This window comes from Nilaparvata lugens, chromosome X (genome assembly GCF_014356525.2).
Source record: "Nilaparvata lugens isolate BPH chromosome X, ASM1435652v1, whole genome shotgun sequence".
Taxonomy (NCBI): domain Eukaryota; kingdom Metazoa; phylum Arthropoda; class Insecta; order Hemiptera; family Delphacidae; genus Nilaparvata; species Nilaparvata lugens.
Genome location: NC_052518.1, coordinates 7402767 through 7421459, shown reverse-complemented (window position 1 = coordinate 7421459; position 18693 = coordinate 7402767). Strand labels below are relative to the sequence as shown.

General features: G+C 32.9%; 1 protein-coding gene across 5 annotated transcripts in view; it reads left to right on the top strand.

The window, feature by feature from the left end:
* The window catches only part of LOC111064548 (nucleolar protein 4), a 109052-nt gene that overhangs the window by 66349 nt on the left and 24010 nt on the right, over nucleotides 1–18693 (top strand). For all 5 annotated transcript variants that reach the window (XM_022352295.2, XM_039442327.1, XM_039442326.1 and 2 more), the window contains 2 exons: nucleotides 9831–9885; nucleotides 15110–15213. In XM_022352295.2, coding sequence (XP_022207987.2) covers nucleotides 9831–9885; nucleotides 15110–15213 — 159 coding nt within the window. The remainder of the gene's footprint in view (nucleotides 1–9830; nucleotides 9886–15109; nucleotides 15214–18693) is intronic.

Genomic DNA, 18693 nt, shown 5'->3' with positions numbered 1-18693 from the left:
CTATTCTTTTCTCACTTTATCCTAACAAATCATATCTTATTCCATATCATGTATCCTATTCCAAGGGTGTCGGTAGATATTCAACTGTCTCCATTGTAGTATTTTCTTGTCTCTAGTCTGCTCTATACTGTAATCTAGTGACTGCTCTATTATGCTCTCAACTCCAACCAGTGGCGTAACGTACACCCCCGCTGCCCCATGGCGCGGGGGGCCCGCGCTAGGGCCCGGATAATATGTAGGCTAATATAGGTTTTCTGAAAAAATAAAATTATCCGGTCTAGGGGGCCCGGGCTAGGGCCCGAAATGATAATTATATATTGCATACTTAAAAAAAAAATAATCATGGAAGTAACTTTTGATAAAAAAGCAAAAGTTTTATTGTGGAGAATGACAGGTTTCATTCATTGTGTAAGAAGAAATATGCAATAGAACAATGTTATCAGTCTGGTTATAAATCAATATCAAGAGAATACAAGTAGAAAATAATGAATAAGGCAAGAAAGAAAAACAATCATTGTTCAAATTTACTCGTAATAATAATTATAGTTCCATTGACAGAGATTCAAAGGTAGTGAGTGAGCTTATTGAAAAATTAGGAATGTTGTTTGTTTACAAATCATTAAAATTTATACATCCGGTGAGACAATCCAGACTGAGACTATTCAAACCACTTATAGATAAGATTTACTCTTCTTTTCTCTGTGATTCAAACAAAGATTGTCAGAATGGTTCTAAAGTAGATCGTTATCTTTATTTACTATCTTTAAGTAAGCATTGGAGGAAAGACATATTTTCCCATTGAATTCCTGAACATATATACCATATAGTGTGGCAGGGGCGCCGTAAATATGAATACTATATAATAGCTTACTCAATTCATTATTTCATTTGCAATTCCCATTCGCATTCAGTGGTTCAGTTCCTCTCGAATCGTGTTACTGTACCCAGAAAGCAGTGATTGCAGAACTTGGAGGCTTGTAGCTTGTAGGAGACATCAAATCAAAGGTTTTTAATAATTTGATAGTATGGTATGAGATGTTGTGGTATTTCTCCATAATTAAAGAATAAGACTTTGATATTGTCAATACCACTTTTATTTATTCGAAAATTGGTACCTACCACATCTTCAGCTGAACTAAGTTGAGTTGCATCTTGAAGATGTGGTAGGTTTTACCATGAAACCTGGTACTGAATTATGAATTAATTTTCGAATAAATAAAAGTGGTATTGACCGTATCAAAGTCTTATTCTTTCAAAGGTTTTTATAAATTAGTATCTTTATTATTTTGATAATTCATGAATCTTAAGACTAGATACTACTTACTAACTCTAGTTCTAGCTCTAAAGGTTATATTCTATATTTGTAGCTTAAAACATAATTCTTGATTTGAATTATAGAATTCAATCGAGAACAAGTTGTATTTTTTCAACTAAGCTATGTAATTCACTTATGAAAGATATACGTTCACATTAGAGTTTAATGCTTGGGATTAAGGGAGTAGGTAGCTGGAGAATGTGGTACGATTTTAGAAGAGGGGTCCGAATTTTTTTTGGGGGGCCCGGTTTGGAAACGTTACGCCACTGACTACATCCCAATCAATTTCTTGCTTATTCTGTATAATTTTATCGACTCTAACTCTATCCCAACCAAATTTTTTTGGGGGGAGCCCGGTTTGGGAACGTTACGCCACTGATTCCATCCCAATCAATTTCTAGCTTATTCTGTATAATTTTCTCAACTCTAACTCTATCCTAACCAATCCTATTTTATTCTATATCTATCCTATTCCAAGGATATCCTGACTCGTCTCCACTGTAGTAGCCTATACTCTTCTCCAGTCTCTAGTCTCCTCTACACTACTGTACTGTAATCTACTGACTATCCTACTATTATTTTCTTAACTCCATCCTAAGCAATTCTATCTCATTCTTTATCATTTTATAGATTGATGTTGCTTTCCATGACGAAACACTATATAATCACTTTGTTATAGTTCTGACACTGTGTTACTTGTAAATATTTAAAAAAACTTGTTACTTGTAAATATTTAAAAAAACACTTACTTTTCTTGGAGTATTGAGGAATGCATTTCACTCATGAAGAGGAGCTTCATCAGCCTGAGCCTCATGTAGAATTTTTTCTTTGAGCCTGAGGCTCAGAAGATTTTTTCTTTGAGCCTGAGGCTCAGAAGATTTTTTCTTTGAGCCTGAGGCTTATAAGATTTTTTCTTTGAGCCTGAGATGATTTTTTCTTCGAGCCTGAGGCTCAGAAGACTTTTTCTTTGAGCCTGAGGCTCAGAAGATTTTTTCTTTGAGCCTGAGGCTCAGAAGATTTTTTCTTTGAGCCTGAGATGATTTTTTCTTCGAGCCTGAGGCTCAGGAGATTTTTCTTTGAGCCTGAGGCTCAGAAGATTTTCTCTTTGAGCCTGAGGCTCAGAAGATTTTTTCTTTGAGCCTGAGGCTCAGAAGATTTTTTCTTTGAGTCTGAGGCTCAGAAGATTTTTTCTTCCAGCCTGAGTATCAGAAATTTTTTCTTCGAGCCTGAGGCTCAGGCTGATGAAGCTCCTCTTCAGGAGTGAAATGCATTCCTCAATACTATACTCCAACAAAAGTAAGTGTTTTTCAAATATTTACAAGTAAAACAGTGTCTGAACTATAACAAAGTGATTTTATAGATATTATAAGTCTGTCTTGGCTATAGATATTCACATTCAACTCGTTTCCACTGTAGTATACTCTGGTCTCTAGTCTCCTCTATATCACTATACTGTAATCTACTGACTACTCTAGCTTATTCTGTCCTACTCTATGGATGTCCTAGCGGTGGATATTTTTTCGTAAGGACAGCGGTAGTTTTGAAAGCCAAATTGAAATGGCTATAGGCCAGGCTAGGCACTAGCACTCACACTGGCACTAGTTAAGGAGATCCAGTGTCATCGTTGCACAACCGGGTTGGCATTTGGAGGGGACAAGGACGTCAGGTTCTTACAAAGTAAGGTCCTCTTCTTTTATTGCAGCAGCGCAGCTTCCATCGTGGCATGCACTTGTGTGTGAGTGACTTTTTCTGTCTCTGTCTCTTTTCCTCAACCGTAAAGAAAACATATCGTCCTGGTCGTATCCCTCCTGTCTTGCACCCTGGTCATGATACTCTTTCTCACTCGTATTTCTCTCTCTTTCTCTCTCCTCTCACTCTTTCGTCAATGTCGCGCCACCTGCCGCTACCGCTTCACTTACACTAACACACACACTCTTCACCTACACACCTGCAAGGCTTGAAGAGTTCCTCTAAACGCATATTATTGGATTCTCTAGAAACCTACTTCGAAAAAATTAAATTCGCTGTCAATTAACGAATTATCGATTCAATCCAAATTAAATCCATTTGCAATTTTCTGCTTGTATGGTTCCAAAACGACAAATTTTATACATTTTCTACTACAAAAATTTGTAGGCACATGGTCTGAAATGAAATGAATTCCCTAAAAACCTACTTAGAAGAAATTTTAATCCACAATTTGAAATGTTCTACTTGTATAGTTCCAAAACGACAAATTTTATACACTTTCTAATAATTATAAAAATTTGTAGGCACATATAATTGGTCTGAAATGAAATGGATTTTCTACAAACCTACTTGGAAATAATTAATTTGGATGTCAATTAACGAATTATCGATGAAATCAAAATTTAATCCAATTGTAATTTTCAGCTTGTATGGTTCCAAAACGAAATTTTTATACATTTTCTACTATAAAAATTTGTAGGCACATAGTCTAAAATGAAATTGATTCTCTACAAACTGTCAATTCAATTGGCTGTCAATCAACGAATTATCAATTTAATCCACCATTCGAAATTTTCTACTTTTATAGTTCCAAAACGACAAATTTTATACATTTTCTACTGTAAAAATTTGTAGGCACATGCTTTCAAATGAAATAGATTCTCTCTAAACCTACTTAGAAAAAAATTATTTGGCTGTCAATTAACGAATTATCGATTCAATCCAAATTTAATCCATTTGTAATTTTCTGCTTGTATGGTTCCAAAACGACAAATTTTATACATTTTCTACTATAAAAATTTGTAGGCTCATATAATTGGTCAGAAATGAAAAGGATTCCTAGAACCCTACTTGGAAAAAAATCAATTGGTTGTCAATTAACGGAATATTGATTATAACCAAATTTAATACATTTGAAATTTTCTGCTTGTATAATTCTGAAACGACAAATTTTATACAATAAAAACATTGAAGGCACATTTAATTGTCTGGAATGAAAAAAATGTGTGTATATTTTTTGTATTTATTCAAAGGCAGAATGAGAGTCATGATTATTCTCATTCCTATAGCATCATTGAATGCTTGTAATATCTAATGTGGTTAATTTTTGTTGTATGTATGGGACTAGCTTTATTCACAACCTTTTGCAAGTTTAGAATCTCTTGGACATCAGATATATTACTTGAAGGTATCTCAAGACTTGGAGTAGATTGATCGAATCAATAATATTTCCATGAAATAATTTAAAAAATATTTCGTAATAAATCTTGCAGACGAAGCGGACTCGGCAGATAGTCAATGCACTTTTTCAGTTCTAGAGTTGACAAAACTATGATTGGTTAAATTGCCAATTAATAAGAGGTTGTCATTAATATTTTTTATTCACAATTTAGAAGAGAATCTCTTCCGCAATGAATTTGAGGGAAGTCGTATTTATATATTTCCAATATCCTTATTTTAGTCGTCATTATAAATCATAATCAAGTTATGATTAATGTATAGTTTTTCCATTTCTGAGAATACAGTAAATTCGCCAACTTACAAAAATTAGTGGTTCGAGCAACGGGACCTTTCCATTACCAATACTCAACAGCTGTGTACAAGACTCTCTGCATTTTGATCTCCTTTTATAAATATTCTCGCATGTGAAAAGTACATCACATGTCATATCTTCACATCACATACTGCCACAAATTTGATAGTTTCAAACTTCAAATATGCGTTCGGTCCGTCAGCTGCAGTTTTTGTAAGATTACCTACAGATTAGGACTCGTTACTGTTAGGACCCGACCATACAGCTGCGATCAGAATTCATTAGGATGATATTGATATGTTGAGGTGTGTACAGACGTATACGCCACGAACACGCACATTTCGCTCTTCATTAGCTGATGCTAAATCATTTTCTGTATTTGTACAGAAACAGTGAAATACTGACTTAAAAATGGCATGAATGTCAGAAACATGTTGTGATAAAATAATTCAAAAAGGGTATTTTGAATTAAAATGAAATTATCAATTTAATTATATTAAATTATTAATATTTAGTTTAAATAATTCAAAGGGTACTGAGATTTGTGTTTCTATTTAGTGAAATACTGATATAATATGCATAGCATCAGCTGATAATACTCATTTATAGGATACAATACCTATAGGATCGTATTGTCTCTCTCTGTATGACCGGGCCCCTGGATATCTGATCTGTCCCAAGACAAAAGATAGATGACCCATTATCCTATTTTTGAAATGGAACATCAATATTTGATATTGGTTTATCAATTTAACATGTTTTCCAATGAATGTTCAGGGTTTTAATAGTTTTTTTTCAAGTTCTTCCTAATAGATATGCGAGGTTTTGGAGAATAACATTATACCAATACCCTCTGAATCTGTTTACTCATCCTTAAAGTTTAGCAAGACTAAGTGCCGGTTGCACAACAGCCGGTTAAATTTTAACCGTGATTAATTCCACGGGAACCAGTCAGAGAAGCCGTCTTTTAAAAACACCTTCTCTGATTGGTTCTCGTGAAATTATACACGGTTAAAATTTAACCGGCTGTTGTGCAACCGGGCCGAACATTCAAATGAAATTGAATTGTATTCATTCATCACATATATGTTTACAATTTTTTTTAAAATTTCAAATATCGTATAATATTATTGTCATATTTGAAATTTTCCAGCATTTAGTATTTAATCCATTTCGTGTATTTAAGGTATAGAGAAGCAGAGAGAGTAGGAGTAAGCCTCCTCAGTATTTAGGTGAGAGCGAGACAGTGTTAGGAGAGAGAGCGATACATCCTTTCCTTTGACACGCCACAAGCCCAACCCAAAGCTCACTCTACCCTTCAACCCCCTCAAGCTACTAAAAAAACCCACCCTTTGACCCTTGGAGAGCGCCTCAGCACTGTCTTTCCCTCTGCTCCAAAGGTTCGGCTCCCTGTGCATGACAGGGATGGAGAGGCTAACATATTTATCGACATATTTCTCTCTTTGTTTATCAAAATGGCGCTTCCATGCACAAAGTTCACTTTCTTTGTTGATAACTACACACAAACACACACGTTCCGTGTCTCTTCTCTCTCTCCTCCTCTTTCCCTCATATATTAGACCTCACTCAATATCATAAACTCACTCTTTGTCTGTCTTCTAGTCACTTACACTCTCTTTCTCAGCATTATCTAATCCAATCTCTCACTCTCTCTCTCTCTCTCCAATCTAATCTATTCTCACAAATACGTACAGTCTATCCCTCTCCATCTACCACTCACTCACTCTCTCTTTCTTACTCACAAAACAACACGAACTATCTGATTATTTCCTCCTCACATTCTCCCCCTCACAATCTCCCTCTCACACATATACTCTCACTCTCTCTTTTGCTCATCAACATATACACACACACACATACTCACTACCTCTGTCACAAATACGCCCAAATCCCTTCGGTCTCACAATCACTCCAATCAATCTCTCCTTCTCTGTTAATATTTCTCTCACGCTATTTCTCTTTCTAAACTAGGTAAACAAGAGGAAAATTGTTGACTGCCCAATTGATGGAAATTCAGACATGAGATAAATACGTAATTTGAGATAATGTTGTTGTATAAGGGATGGGCGGTCGCATGGGTATACTGCAAATGATGATATTCCTACCCCAAGGTTCAACCAAGTTCAAAGCCCACCAACCGACTCATGTTGAATAGACTAATGATGCCATGCGAAAAGTGACAAATCAACAGACAAAAATCACATTTTTTGTCTGCAAACCTTCGCAACTGTAGTTATCATTGTGTCTATGGCTAACAACCTTCATTATGGTAGGCTTTTGGCTAATCAAATGTCACGAATACTGGGCTCCTTTTCTATAGATAATGGATCAATCATATTGAGTACAATCATTATTGTACAACTGTGAGTAATTGAGCTATACTGTGATTTGTGTATGTATTTATCACTAGCAGGTAACTTGAAATCTACTTGGTAACTAGGAAGGAAGCTCTTAGAATGTTGAAGAGTTTGAAATAGGCTATTTCATTCTTGTTTGATTAAGAATCTATTTGCAAAATTTCAAGTTAATGAGACCAGTAGTTCAGACAAGATGATGCGTCAAACGCAAAACATATATTTTTAGCTCCGCATATTTTAAACCTTGACAAACTGAAAACTTGACCGAGTGGAATCTTGAAGAGTTTGAAATAAGATTATAACCATACTTGGGTTTTTAAGAATCTATATGCAAAATTTCAAGTTAATCAGTCCAGTAGTTTAGACGTGATGATGCGTCAAACATAATTTTTCTATCTCATACGTGTCTATAAGCCATTTCTTTCCCTTATTAGTAGTAGTATATACCAATAGTATTAGTAGTAGTACTCTATAATATTTCAAGTTTTATTGTTTACATCAGCAATACAACAAAATGCAAAATATCCTATCAGATACCTATAACTAACAATTTAATGATACTACTTCTATAAGGTTTATTCGACACTATATTATAATGTACAGTAGAAATTAACTTCAAAATGTCATTAATGTAGTATAGTTGTACTCAAACTGAACAGTATATGAATTCAGTATGCTGCGATTAAACTATGAATGTATTAGCATAATGATGTAAATCTATCATTTAATTATCTCATCTGTGTTTAAAATAAAAATTATCGACATGATGGAAATTCGCACTTACCAGTTTGGTGTCATCCAAACAAATTTTCTAACAAGATTGTCATAAATTATAAATTCCGTTGATCTCTTCAAAATTAATCATCATGCATAATAGTATAGTTTTCAAACGTTGTCTCAAGTTTGTCTTTCAAACATTAATCACGAATGAAAACTATTAGATATTATAAAAACAACTGATTTATTGAAACATATTGAAATATTAGTTTCGGTTGCTAGACAATTACCAATCTCTATTTAACTAAAAGCATTGAGTAGCAGAATATATATAGTAAGGTCCACTTCATAATGGCAGTGGAGAAAGATAGGAGATCAACGTTGCCGATCCACTGTCTTGTCAATGCCCTCTATAGACGGTAGCTGATACAGCTTTATTGATGCAATATTAACTGTTCATTCTCGTTTAAAATAATTGATCATATTTTATTAAGCAATAAATTTTATTCTTCATAATTAAAATTAAATATCTTGTTAATTAATTATTAATCCTACATTGTTAAAAAGACGACCTGGCAACAGAGTAAAGCGAGAAAGAGATAGGGCTATTTGCTTTGTTGAATGATAGACAAGGATAGCAATACCATTGCTAATCAAACCTGCCTTTATAACGTGGACCTCACTATAGTAAGGAGAAGCTCTGCTATTGGTCATCGGCTGTTGACCAATGAAGTTGGAGCAGTTTTGTCATTGATCAAGACACGCCAAGGTATTCCAAATTATGGTCAAGAAATCCATTAAAAGAACAAACAATGTAGATAAATTCATGAACTTTAAATACAAAATGATTTATTTCTGTTTTGTCTCCTATTATCCATTTGGTTTTGTTAGTTTATAAGTTTCTCTTCATTAGTTTCTTTTCTTCAGTTGTTGTTTAACGGCTTTCATTACCATATTTGGAATACCTGGCGTGTCACTTGTCTCGACCAATGACGGTAGAGCTCAATCTTCATTGGTCAACAGTTAATGGCCAATCGTAGGGCTTCACCCATTCTATATGTTCTGCTGCTCGATGTTTTACCTTCAGTTTACTAGAGATTGATAATTGTTTAACAATTTCAACTAGAATATCAATCTGTTTCAATGAATCAGTGGGTTTGCCAAGATCTAGTCGTTTCCATTCAATATGGATATCTACCACAGTATCATCTTCAGAACAACACATAAATTATAATTCTTTTTCTTTTTCTTTATAAGAACTTGACTATTGATGATATGTTATAATATATTACAGATCATGAACTCATGGTTTCTTAGTAAATTGGTATCGTGTCATCTTTATAATACACATGTATTATTTAGCGTATGCTGCTACGACACAAATCTTTATGTTATCTCACACAAGTCACACATGTAAACAATGAAGTCATCTTAGTCACAAGTTTTAAAAAAGCTGAAACACAAATGAGAAACAAGTTTTTAAAAGTTATATACATATAGCTACGCCAGATGCAGTGGCATATTTAAATAGAATAGAGATATAATACACATAAATACTATACACGTCTGTAATATAAACTTGAATACGTGTATACTATAATACCATAAATTAATAAAACAAAATAAATCTTATAGCACCCTTTATTTTTTTTAAATAGTTGAACAACTAGTTTCGGTGATATATTACACCATCTTGATCAACTAGTTGTTCAACTATTTTAAAGTTTTTTAAAAAAATACAGGGTGCTATAAGATTTATTTTGTTTTATTAATTTAAAAGTAGCCCACGTCAACAAGTGTTTTATAATACCATAATAAACAGTTAGTTCATTGTTCAGTACATCTAGTCTCATGACTTGTTCTACTTGTTTCATGCAAAATATTCTGAGTTTGATATTAATTCGTCAATTTTTTTCAGGAATGCCGAGCTACAAGTCCCGATCCGCATGATCATGATGAAGAATCGTACTCAGGTGAGTTTAAGAAACTTTCAGGCTCGGTTGCACAAAAGCCGGTTAAATTTTAACCGTGATTAATACCACGAGAACCAATCAGAGAATTTTGAAAAGACGGCTTCTCTGATTAGTACTCGTGGAATTAATCACGGTTAAAATTTAACCAGCTTTTGTGCAACCGGCACCCAGTAATTTTATATGAATAATATACAAGAAGTTTTCAATTCTTCTAATTTTTCCATGACATTCTTTCAGTGTTATCACTCCAGGAGAAGTTAGCCTACCATTGAACGAATGTTTTTAAACCTACAATCATTGAAATTCAAAAGATAGATCATCAATATATTGGAGAGTAGAAAATGGAGTTTTGGAAAATATCTTAATCACACAGAAATAGTAATGGCCGGTTCAATCCTATTTTTCTCAATTACTGGGATCTACAGTTATAGAAAATGACTTCGACTTTATTATTTTAATCCATCAAGTTTTGTCACATGGAGCCACAAATAATTTATTGGTTGCTTCAAGTGTAAACTCATTGACCGAGCGAAGTGAGATCTAAGATTCAAGTCGACGGTTTGGCATTTCTCTTAATTTTTAAATGTTTAAATGTTGCGCATTTACGGCGAAACGCGGTAATAGATTTTCATGAAATTTGACAGGTATGTTCCTTTTTTAATTGCGCGTCGACGTATATACAAGGTTTTTGGAAATTTTGCATTCCAAGGATAATATAAAAGGAAAAAGGAGCCTCCTTCATACGCCAATATTAGAGTAAAAATCAGACTATAGAATTATTCATCATAAATCAGCTGACAAGTGATTACACAGATGTGTGGAGAAGCCAGTCTATTGCTGTTTTTCCATAGGTACTTGTGGGTGAGAATACTGCGTGAGGTCTACTGTTCACAGAACTACTAGTTAATTTCTCATGAATACTGATTAATTGCAGGTGTGATTCCACATTAGAGCAAGCATGAACAAGTATTCAAAATGAACTGCAAATCAATTATTACATGAGACTCTTTGAACTCAAGACGCCAGGATTTAATCTGATTCGAATAAAGAGTTCAGTAAGTTCAATGTACCAGTCAACAGGTGGAATCTTCACAGAATTAAACATTCTTTCCAAAGCGGTTGCAGAACAAACTGCGTGTAGCAAAAATGATTTTATTATATAGCCTTTCTTCATCATAATACTTTTCCCAATTGTTTTTCATTTCGGTCGTACGTTTCAAGGCACGTTCTTATTAAATGGCACGTTTAATACAGCACAAGTTGACATTTCAAATCAACGAAGTATATTCAGGCATCAAATTTCATATTCCCAACTTTCTCATGCCTTGGCTTCTCATAGCTTTGTCCTGTGGAATTATTACAATTTTTCATTCTCGACATCTCTTGTACTCAATTCACATACTTTAGGTAAACAAATCAACTCAGCAATATGTCGCATAACCTAGATGCTTGTATAAATTGAAAAACGAGTAGATTTGTCCAAAGCACGATGCCTCTCCGAGAGTAGAATAATTTCATACATGATTTCACGAATAACAAGAAAATGATGATCAGAATAAGGAACGTATTTCTCTCAAAATTAACTGAGTTGAACTAGAGAGTATCAGAGTTGATTGGTTGATGCAAGAGATTTACACACATTATCCAAATTGAAACAGAATATCTTTCAAATTATGAGAAAGCGATGTCATTTACTACATATTGTATTGATTTTGAGTATAGATTGATATATGATTTGTCATTTTTGTAAGACAAATAAGAATTGTTTAATTTCTGAATTGAATTGCGGTTTCTATTTATGGTGTTATGGAATAATATTAACCACCATAATATGGTTTCAAACTCAATTTTCATTTGCGAAAAGTTTTAATACAGACAGACAGAATCCTAAAAGTTTAAATTCAGATAAACAGAATTCAAAACACGTGTTTCACTTCACTCTTATTCTATTGATACTGTTTATTCATGTATCATGCTCATGTCAGTGAATGAAAAGCTATATTGTCATCCGACCACGAGATTTCAGGATTTATCCATTGTTTCTAGAGGCTTAATTAATTTGGAACGACAAAATTTTGAAGTTGTTATTGAACTCGTTGAATGTAAAGGCAGTTCGGTGAAACTGAACTCAGAACGTAGGTATTGTCTGTCCTCCACGACGGAGTGTGACAAGGAAGGGTGATTGACTCTTCAGCTGATAAGAAGAGAGAACCGATAAAGTTGCTGGAGTAGGGAACGCCGAATATTTCTCTCTCACTCAGACAACCACTGTCGATTTCTCTCACACATTCTTTGGCGCTCATACTTTCTCACTCTATTGTGGTCAGTCATTCCCTCTCACACATACTCTCTCCCTCGCTAACACCGTCAAACTATTTCTCTCGTGCACACACTCACTCTCTCTCTCTTTCGCTCTCTCTCAACGCAGGACCATATTGATACGTAACTATGGCAACGGAAAGCGTTGTTTTTATAAACTGTACACACTGCGCGATGCGGTCTCTGCCCCGTCTTTCTCACATACTCTCTCTCTCACACACATCAACAGCCTCCTCACTATTTCTCTCTCTTTTCACTTTAATTATCCATTTTCGTCTCGAGTTTTCCTCATATGAATTTCCTCTTATTGTGTTCATATCAGGGCGTGGATTAGTGAGGAAAAGTTGAAAATTATTTTCCTCCATTTATAGATTTTCCCCCCGGAATGATAAAAATGAATCAGCTCAGACATTGGAGAATAATTTGGCCTGCAATGTCTGTTTAAGACATATGTTGAATTGGCTGATTCTACAATGTGGAGCTCCCAGACAATTTCCCTCCTATTTATAAATTTTCCTTCCGAAATTATATAAATAAATTAGAATGAGCATTTGAAAATAATTTGATCGATCTGGGGCCTGTTTCATGTGAGTCACTAGTTTATTTACATATTCACAGGTACCTATTTTCACTGTTTTGTTTTTTTTTTAGCAAAAGCTACCTGTCTTTTTATATAGTTGGTGTCAAAATCTAATTCCAACTAAATTATTTTTGCTCCTTGCGTATAATTATCCATTCACTACAGTCGACAATTAATCTAGTTTTGAACTCATGGTGAAACACATAAAAATACGATGTATAATTTGAGCAATTAAGGGTTCAAGATTGAAAATAGTAGGAAAAAAATGTTTTTTGTTGAGTTTATTTCTTGTAATGTTTATACTCTGATGAAAGTAAGGTTATAATAATTATTATTATGAAAAAATCAAAATGAGTTTTAGCAAGAGTAACTAGATAAATCTTGGTTGTAACCTGTGTGTATTTGTGGCTGAGACGATGAAAATCAAGTTGGCAGCAAATGCCTTCTGTATGGATATCTGTGATCAGAATACTGTGACAAAGTGGGATGCTAAAAAAGTGTACCGACAATCTGTACTGAACTGTTTTCGAACTTCTTTTGTTGACTTTGTGTTCATTGGAAATGTCAAATTGTTTTAAAATAATTATTTTCTGTAAATTTTCTAACTGTATACCTCTCAAATAGCTAAATAGCTAGAGAGGTTATTATATATGTACTTGGTGAATTGTAATATTGTAAAAAATGAAATAAATGAATAAAAAATAAAAAATAAAAATATGCCACTAGAAAAAGCAATAAATACGAACTGTACTGATATCGTAAAATTATGGAGTCTGATTTGTCCATGTTGTACGTGATAGAATAGCCTTGTTACGTTGAAGCATGATCTTAGATAAAAAGATATCTTTAACGAATGAATCATAATCAACGGTTCAGATTTAAGTACTGCACTGGTAAAAGCCTATGCTAATGCCCATGATATACGTGTTGTAATAGCCCCGTTTTTTTATACCGTAGTCTCAGATAAAAATATATCTTCAACGAATGAATCATATCACATATCAACGGTTACACACTAATGGTCCAGATTTGAGTACTGTATTATGGTAAAAGCATATTCCAATATAGATTATATTTATTCGCTTTTCGTGATTACTGAACAAAATTTTCTTGCCCTCTGATTCATGCCTGAATCCTTTATTGCAGCACTATTTGATTAGAGTTGAGTACAGAGATTATAAAGTACGACGGGCATTATGTTTCTTTCCTTCTGTTGAGTACGCGGGCAGTCTTCTCTTAGCTCCGTTGCGGAAAGGTTTATAGCGAGTGCAGAATAGTTGGAACTAGCCATGGCCGATTCACGTTATATAGTCACTGGAGAGTGTAGTAGTACAGGTTTGCCGATCATCTGCCTTACCACTGACCTCTATAGTAGATATCATTATCAGTATTTAATATTAATTGTTCATTCCTGTTAATAATAATCAATCATATTTTATTGGTCAAGAAAAATATTTTCCATTAATCTAATAATGAATTTTTATAATTCAGATTTGATACTTTTGTGATTAATTATATTCAACTAGTTTTATACTATTGATGATTTCTGCATCATAATTCATAATATTTATTTATTTTTTTTATTATTATAATTTTTACAAGAAGCACTGAATGGGAGAGAAAAACTAAGGACACTCCTTGTACTATTTCTCTCACAAATTTAGATAATAATTTAAAAGTCCGAAATGAGGTTATGATTCCACTTTTCTGAAATTTAGTTCTTTTTCACTCAAAAACAACTAAAACTAAGAATTTTGAAGGTTGAGAAACTGGATAGGAAACAAAAATATTACACTCAAATCACTGATAATTGAAACATTTTCACGTAATTTACAAAATTTAGAGCCGGAAAAATAGAACTTATTATTCAGCACAGCTGTATACGGTACCTTTGTTTGTGAATACATGATAATATAATCACAATTGATAAATCATTGAAAAATATACTTTTTGGCGAATAAAATAAATGTCCAACAAACTTGAACTGTGAAAAGGTTCGTAGAATATGTAGTCAAATTTTGAAGCTGATTGATAAAATCGTTCAAAAGTTATTGTAGAATATCACATCGGAAACAACAGGTAATGACCCAAATATGTTTCCTTAACACAACAATAAGTACAGTATACTGTTTAATCAAAACAAAACAAAAAAAAGATACTAAAACTAATGTTTGAAAAGAAAAAAATATTACTTAGAAAACTACTTCTAAAACATTCTTTAATAGAGTTGATGGTGAAAGTGATGGTGAAAATGAATATATGAAGTATTATGGCTGTTATCCATCCTGTAGCACTTTAAATATAATTTTTGTTTGTTGTAAACAGTACGCAATGGTGATATGAGGGATGAGCTGAGCCCAGGTGAGGAGATTTGGCCAGGCTACGCTGCTACCAAGAAATGTACTCCACCAGGACCCAGAGAACTATCGGTAAGTCACCATCTTACATAATCTAACATTAAATAGTTATTTGTGCAACTAGTGCGCAAAGTGACAGTTTGCTGCACCGAAAGAAACGTTTACGCCCGAGCCGTAGGCGAGTTGGCGAATGGTTTCTTGAGTGCAGCAGAGGAACTTTGCGCACGTATTTCACATTAAGTTTTTCCTACAGTTACCATTGAATATGAAAAGTGGGTAATTATGGGTAAAATTGCCTGAAATGCATCAAATGTTTTTCTGTGTAATTTTATTATTGATAAAAACCTTAATCCTAAAATCCTAAAGTCCTCGTTGTCCTTGGTATATAATGAATAATAATTAGCGCGTTGTGCTTCGTTGCACGTCTGCTCACTATAGCAGCCACAGCAGTCACTGTTACCAACTTCATTTTGATTTTGCTGCACTGTTGCTCCATATAACCTACTAAGTATTTTGCGTTGCCATGTTGCAAATCTGGAGTGCAGAAAAATTTTTCCCGCACTAGAGCGGAAAAGTGATTCTTTGCGTTCTGTAATCAGTGCAGCAATGGCCACTTTTCAACGTAACTGTAGGAAAAAAATATTTTAATAAAGATTTTTCGATTTATCTAGATTTCTAGAATGCAATCAATGTATTTATTCGACTGAGGTATCTATTTTTATAATAATAATTTCATTTCCATTCATATACAAACAAGCAATCTAATCAAAATGTACATAACCCTACAGAGACACACTTACTTTAAGCTAACATAGTAGACACACTCGGGTGTTGAAACCCCAATTTAATTTTGCATTTTTCTTTGCAAAATACGAAAAAAAACAAGTATAGACCATACTTCATCATTTCTTAATCATTTTTGTTCCAAGTGCATACAGAAATCGAAAGTAAAGCACTGCTTATCAATATTTATACTAATTTTAGAAGTACGTAGCTTAAATTTAAAGTTTAACATTGAAAATGTTTAGATGTATTTTAATACCTTGAATAAGTTTAAGAAAATATTTTTTTTTCTAATTATTGAAAATAATTTGTTTTTATTAAACTACATAAACAAGGAATCGACATATTAATGTCTTAAGATAGTTAGCAGCTTCTTATGTTCCGCCTAAGTGTTGGAGCTCCTAATCCGGTTTGAACGAATGGCTTGATCATTGCCAATGACAACTTCATCAAAAACTCACGTCTCTTCATTTTATCGTTTTGAATCTCAAGTTGTAGAGAATCATAGCATTTATTCCAATCTGATCCATCATCCCATACCACATTCGTAGTGACAATACAAGTAAATCTTTGTAATAAAAGTGTTTGATAAAAGTCCTACGTAAAAGACACTCTGGGGTGTTAGACACTCCAAACGAAGAACAAGATGAGCTGGTGACCTTGTAGAATGCTATTACTGACTGGAAGTGGTGGAGAGTGGTTGACAATACTACAAACCTAATTTAGACTGGACATAAATTCCCATCTGTTTGATATTGTCAACTGCAGAACAGAAAAAAAATCCCTGGGGTGTGAAACACCCCAGTGTGTCTCTATAGGGATAATATTCAAAAATACAATATATGAAATTCACTGCAAATATAAATAATTTGAATTTTCTCTAAAATTAACCTATTCAACTAGGATTTTCTTGATAAGAAGGATAATGTAATCTATTTTGCTAATCTCCAATAACGCAATGATAATCTCCAGTGTAAAATTTAATTTGAGAAGGTAATGGATGCGAAAATGTTATTTATTAGATAATGGATAATGTAATGTAATTTATTAGGATAATGTAATCTATTTTGCTAATCTCCAATAACGTAATGATAATCTCCAGGGCAAAGTTTAATTAGAAAAGGTAATGATTGCGAAGGTTTTATTTATTATTTATTATTTTACAAAGGCGACTTTCTAGAAGTATTTTAAGCCTAGATGATGATGATGGGATGAATGATAATACAATGAAGGTAGAGATATGAATAAAAATTATAGGTTATGCTATCCACTTGAATTGATTTGAGTCCACTTTTCAGTCTAGAAATAAATAAACTAGAAATTTTGAAATAGAAAGAAAAATAAAAATCTCAGTACCCTTTATGAATTATTTAATCACAACATGTTTCGGTCATTGATGCCATTTTCAAGTGATATGAAGTAAATAAACAAATACTGCTGTAAGATTCTTATGTTGATCATATGTTAGTGTATTCATATGATTTTATGAACTAGAACTATAAATATTGTGGATTTAAATTCGCATGATTCATTAAATAATTCATAAAGGGTACTGAGATTTTTATTTCTATTTCTATAAAAAGTAGCCCTATACAGAAAAGAGATGAATAGAAATTTTGAATTTGTTTTGATTAAAAAACGCATATAATAGAATGATTACATTCAATAAACTCTCAGAACTTGAAAATATTGAGTTATTAAGAAAAATTTTGAACCAGAAATAAAACACAAACTAATTCACTAGTAATGATTAATTGGGATTGTAATGGTCCTGCGTGTTTAATAATTAAACTAAAATTTGATAGGATATAATGATTGATATGAGCTCTGTACCAGTATTGGAAACATAATAGAATAAAATATAATTCTTCAGAATAGAATGGGATTCTTTATTGTATCGAAAACATAGTGCAATAGACATAGTCATCAGGAAACAAAAAACACACAATATTCATACAATAGTCAATAGTCACACATACAAATACAAATTAAAGCAATTCACAGAAGTCAATTTGGTGTCTAGAAACACATCACAATAAGCTTCAACAAAATATGAGTCCTATACATAGATAGATATAGCTTATGAATACATTTAAACAGTAAAATCAATCATGAGAAAGAAAGGCTCTCCATACTAAATTTTAATTTAAATTAAATTAATTTAATTCAATTAATTTTAATTTTAATCTTGCCATATTGGAGTGAATAGAGTGAGTGGTTTAGCTTTTAGGGACTTGTAAATTATAGGATTAGTTTTTCTAAAAGTAACATTTCTAGCGTCTAATGGTTACTTGTTGAATAATTTTATACTCATATAATCAACGTTCATTTTAGTCTTAGTCAATCTAGCTTGTGTTACCTGCAGCTGATACCTATTTCTTGTGATGTGTCTATGAATATCGCTTCTTTGTATTAACTTATCAAGATTACCTTAAGCAAAAAGCAAACAATTAAGAATGAAAACGATTTAAAAACTCAAATCAATATTGAAAGTTTTGTTTAGACTTGAATCAAGTTTTTTTCAATGGAACACTAAATTAATTCATGGTTTATAAGCTGAGCAAAGGTACGAGAATACAAAAATCTCTAATTTATAAAGCTATTTTCAAACTCAAGTCAATTCAAATTCAAATTAATTTTTACATGGAAAAATTCAAAAACAAGATGTAATGTGAATACAAACTAAAAAATACAAATTCTCAAAATACTATACAAAGTAAAATAAAATTTATTTTTTGAACAGTTCAATCTTTCCACACTTGCTTTCTT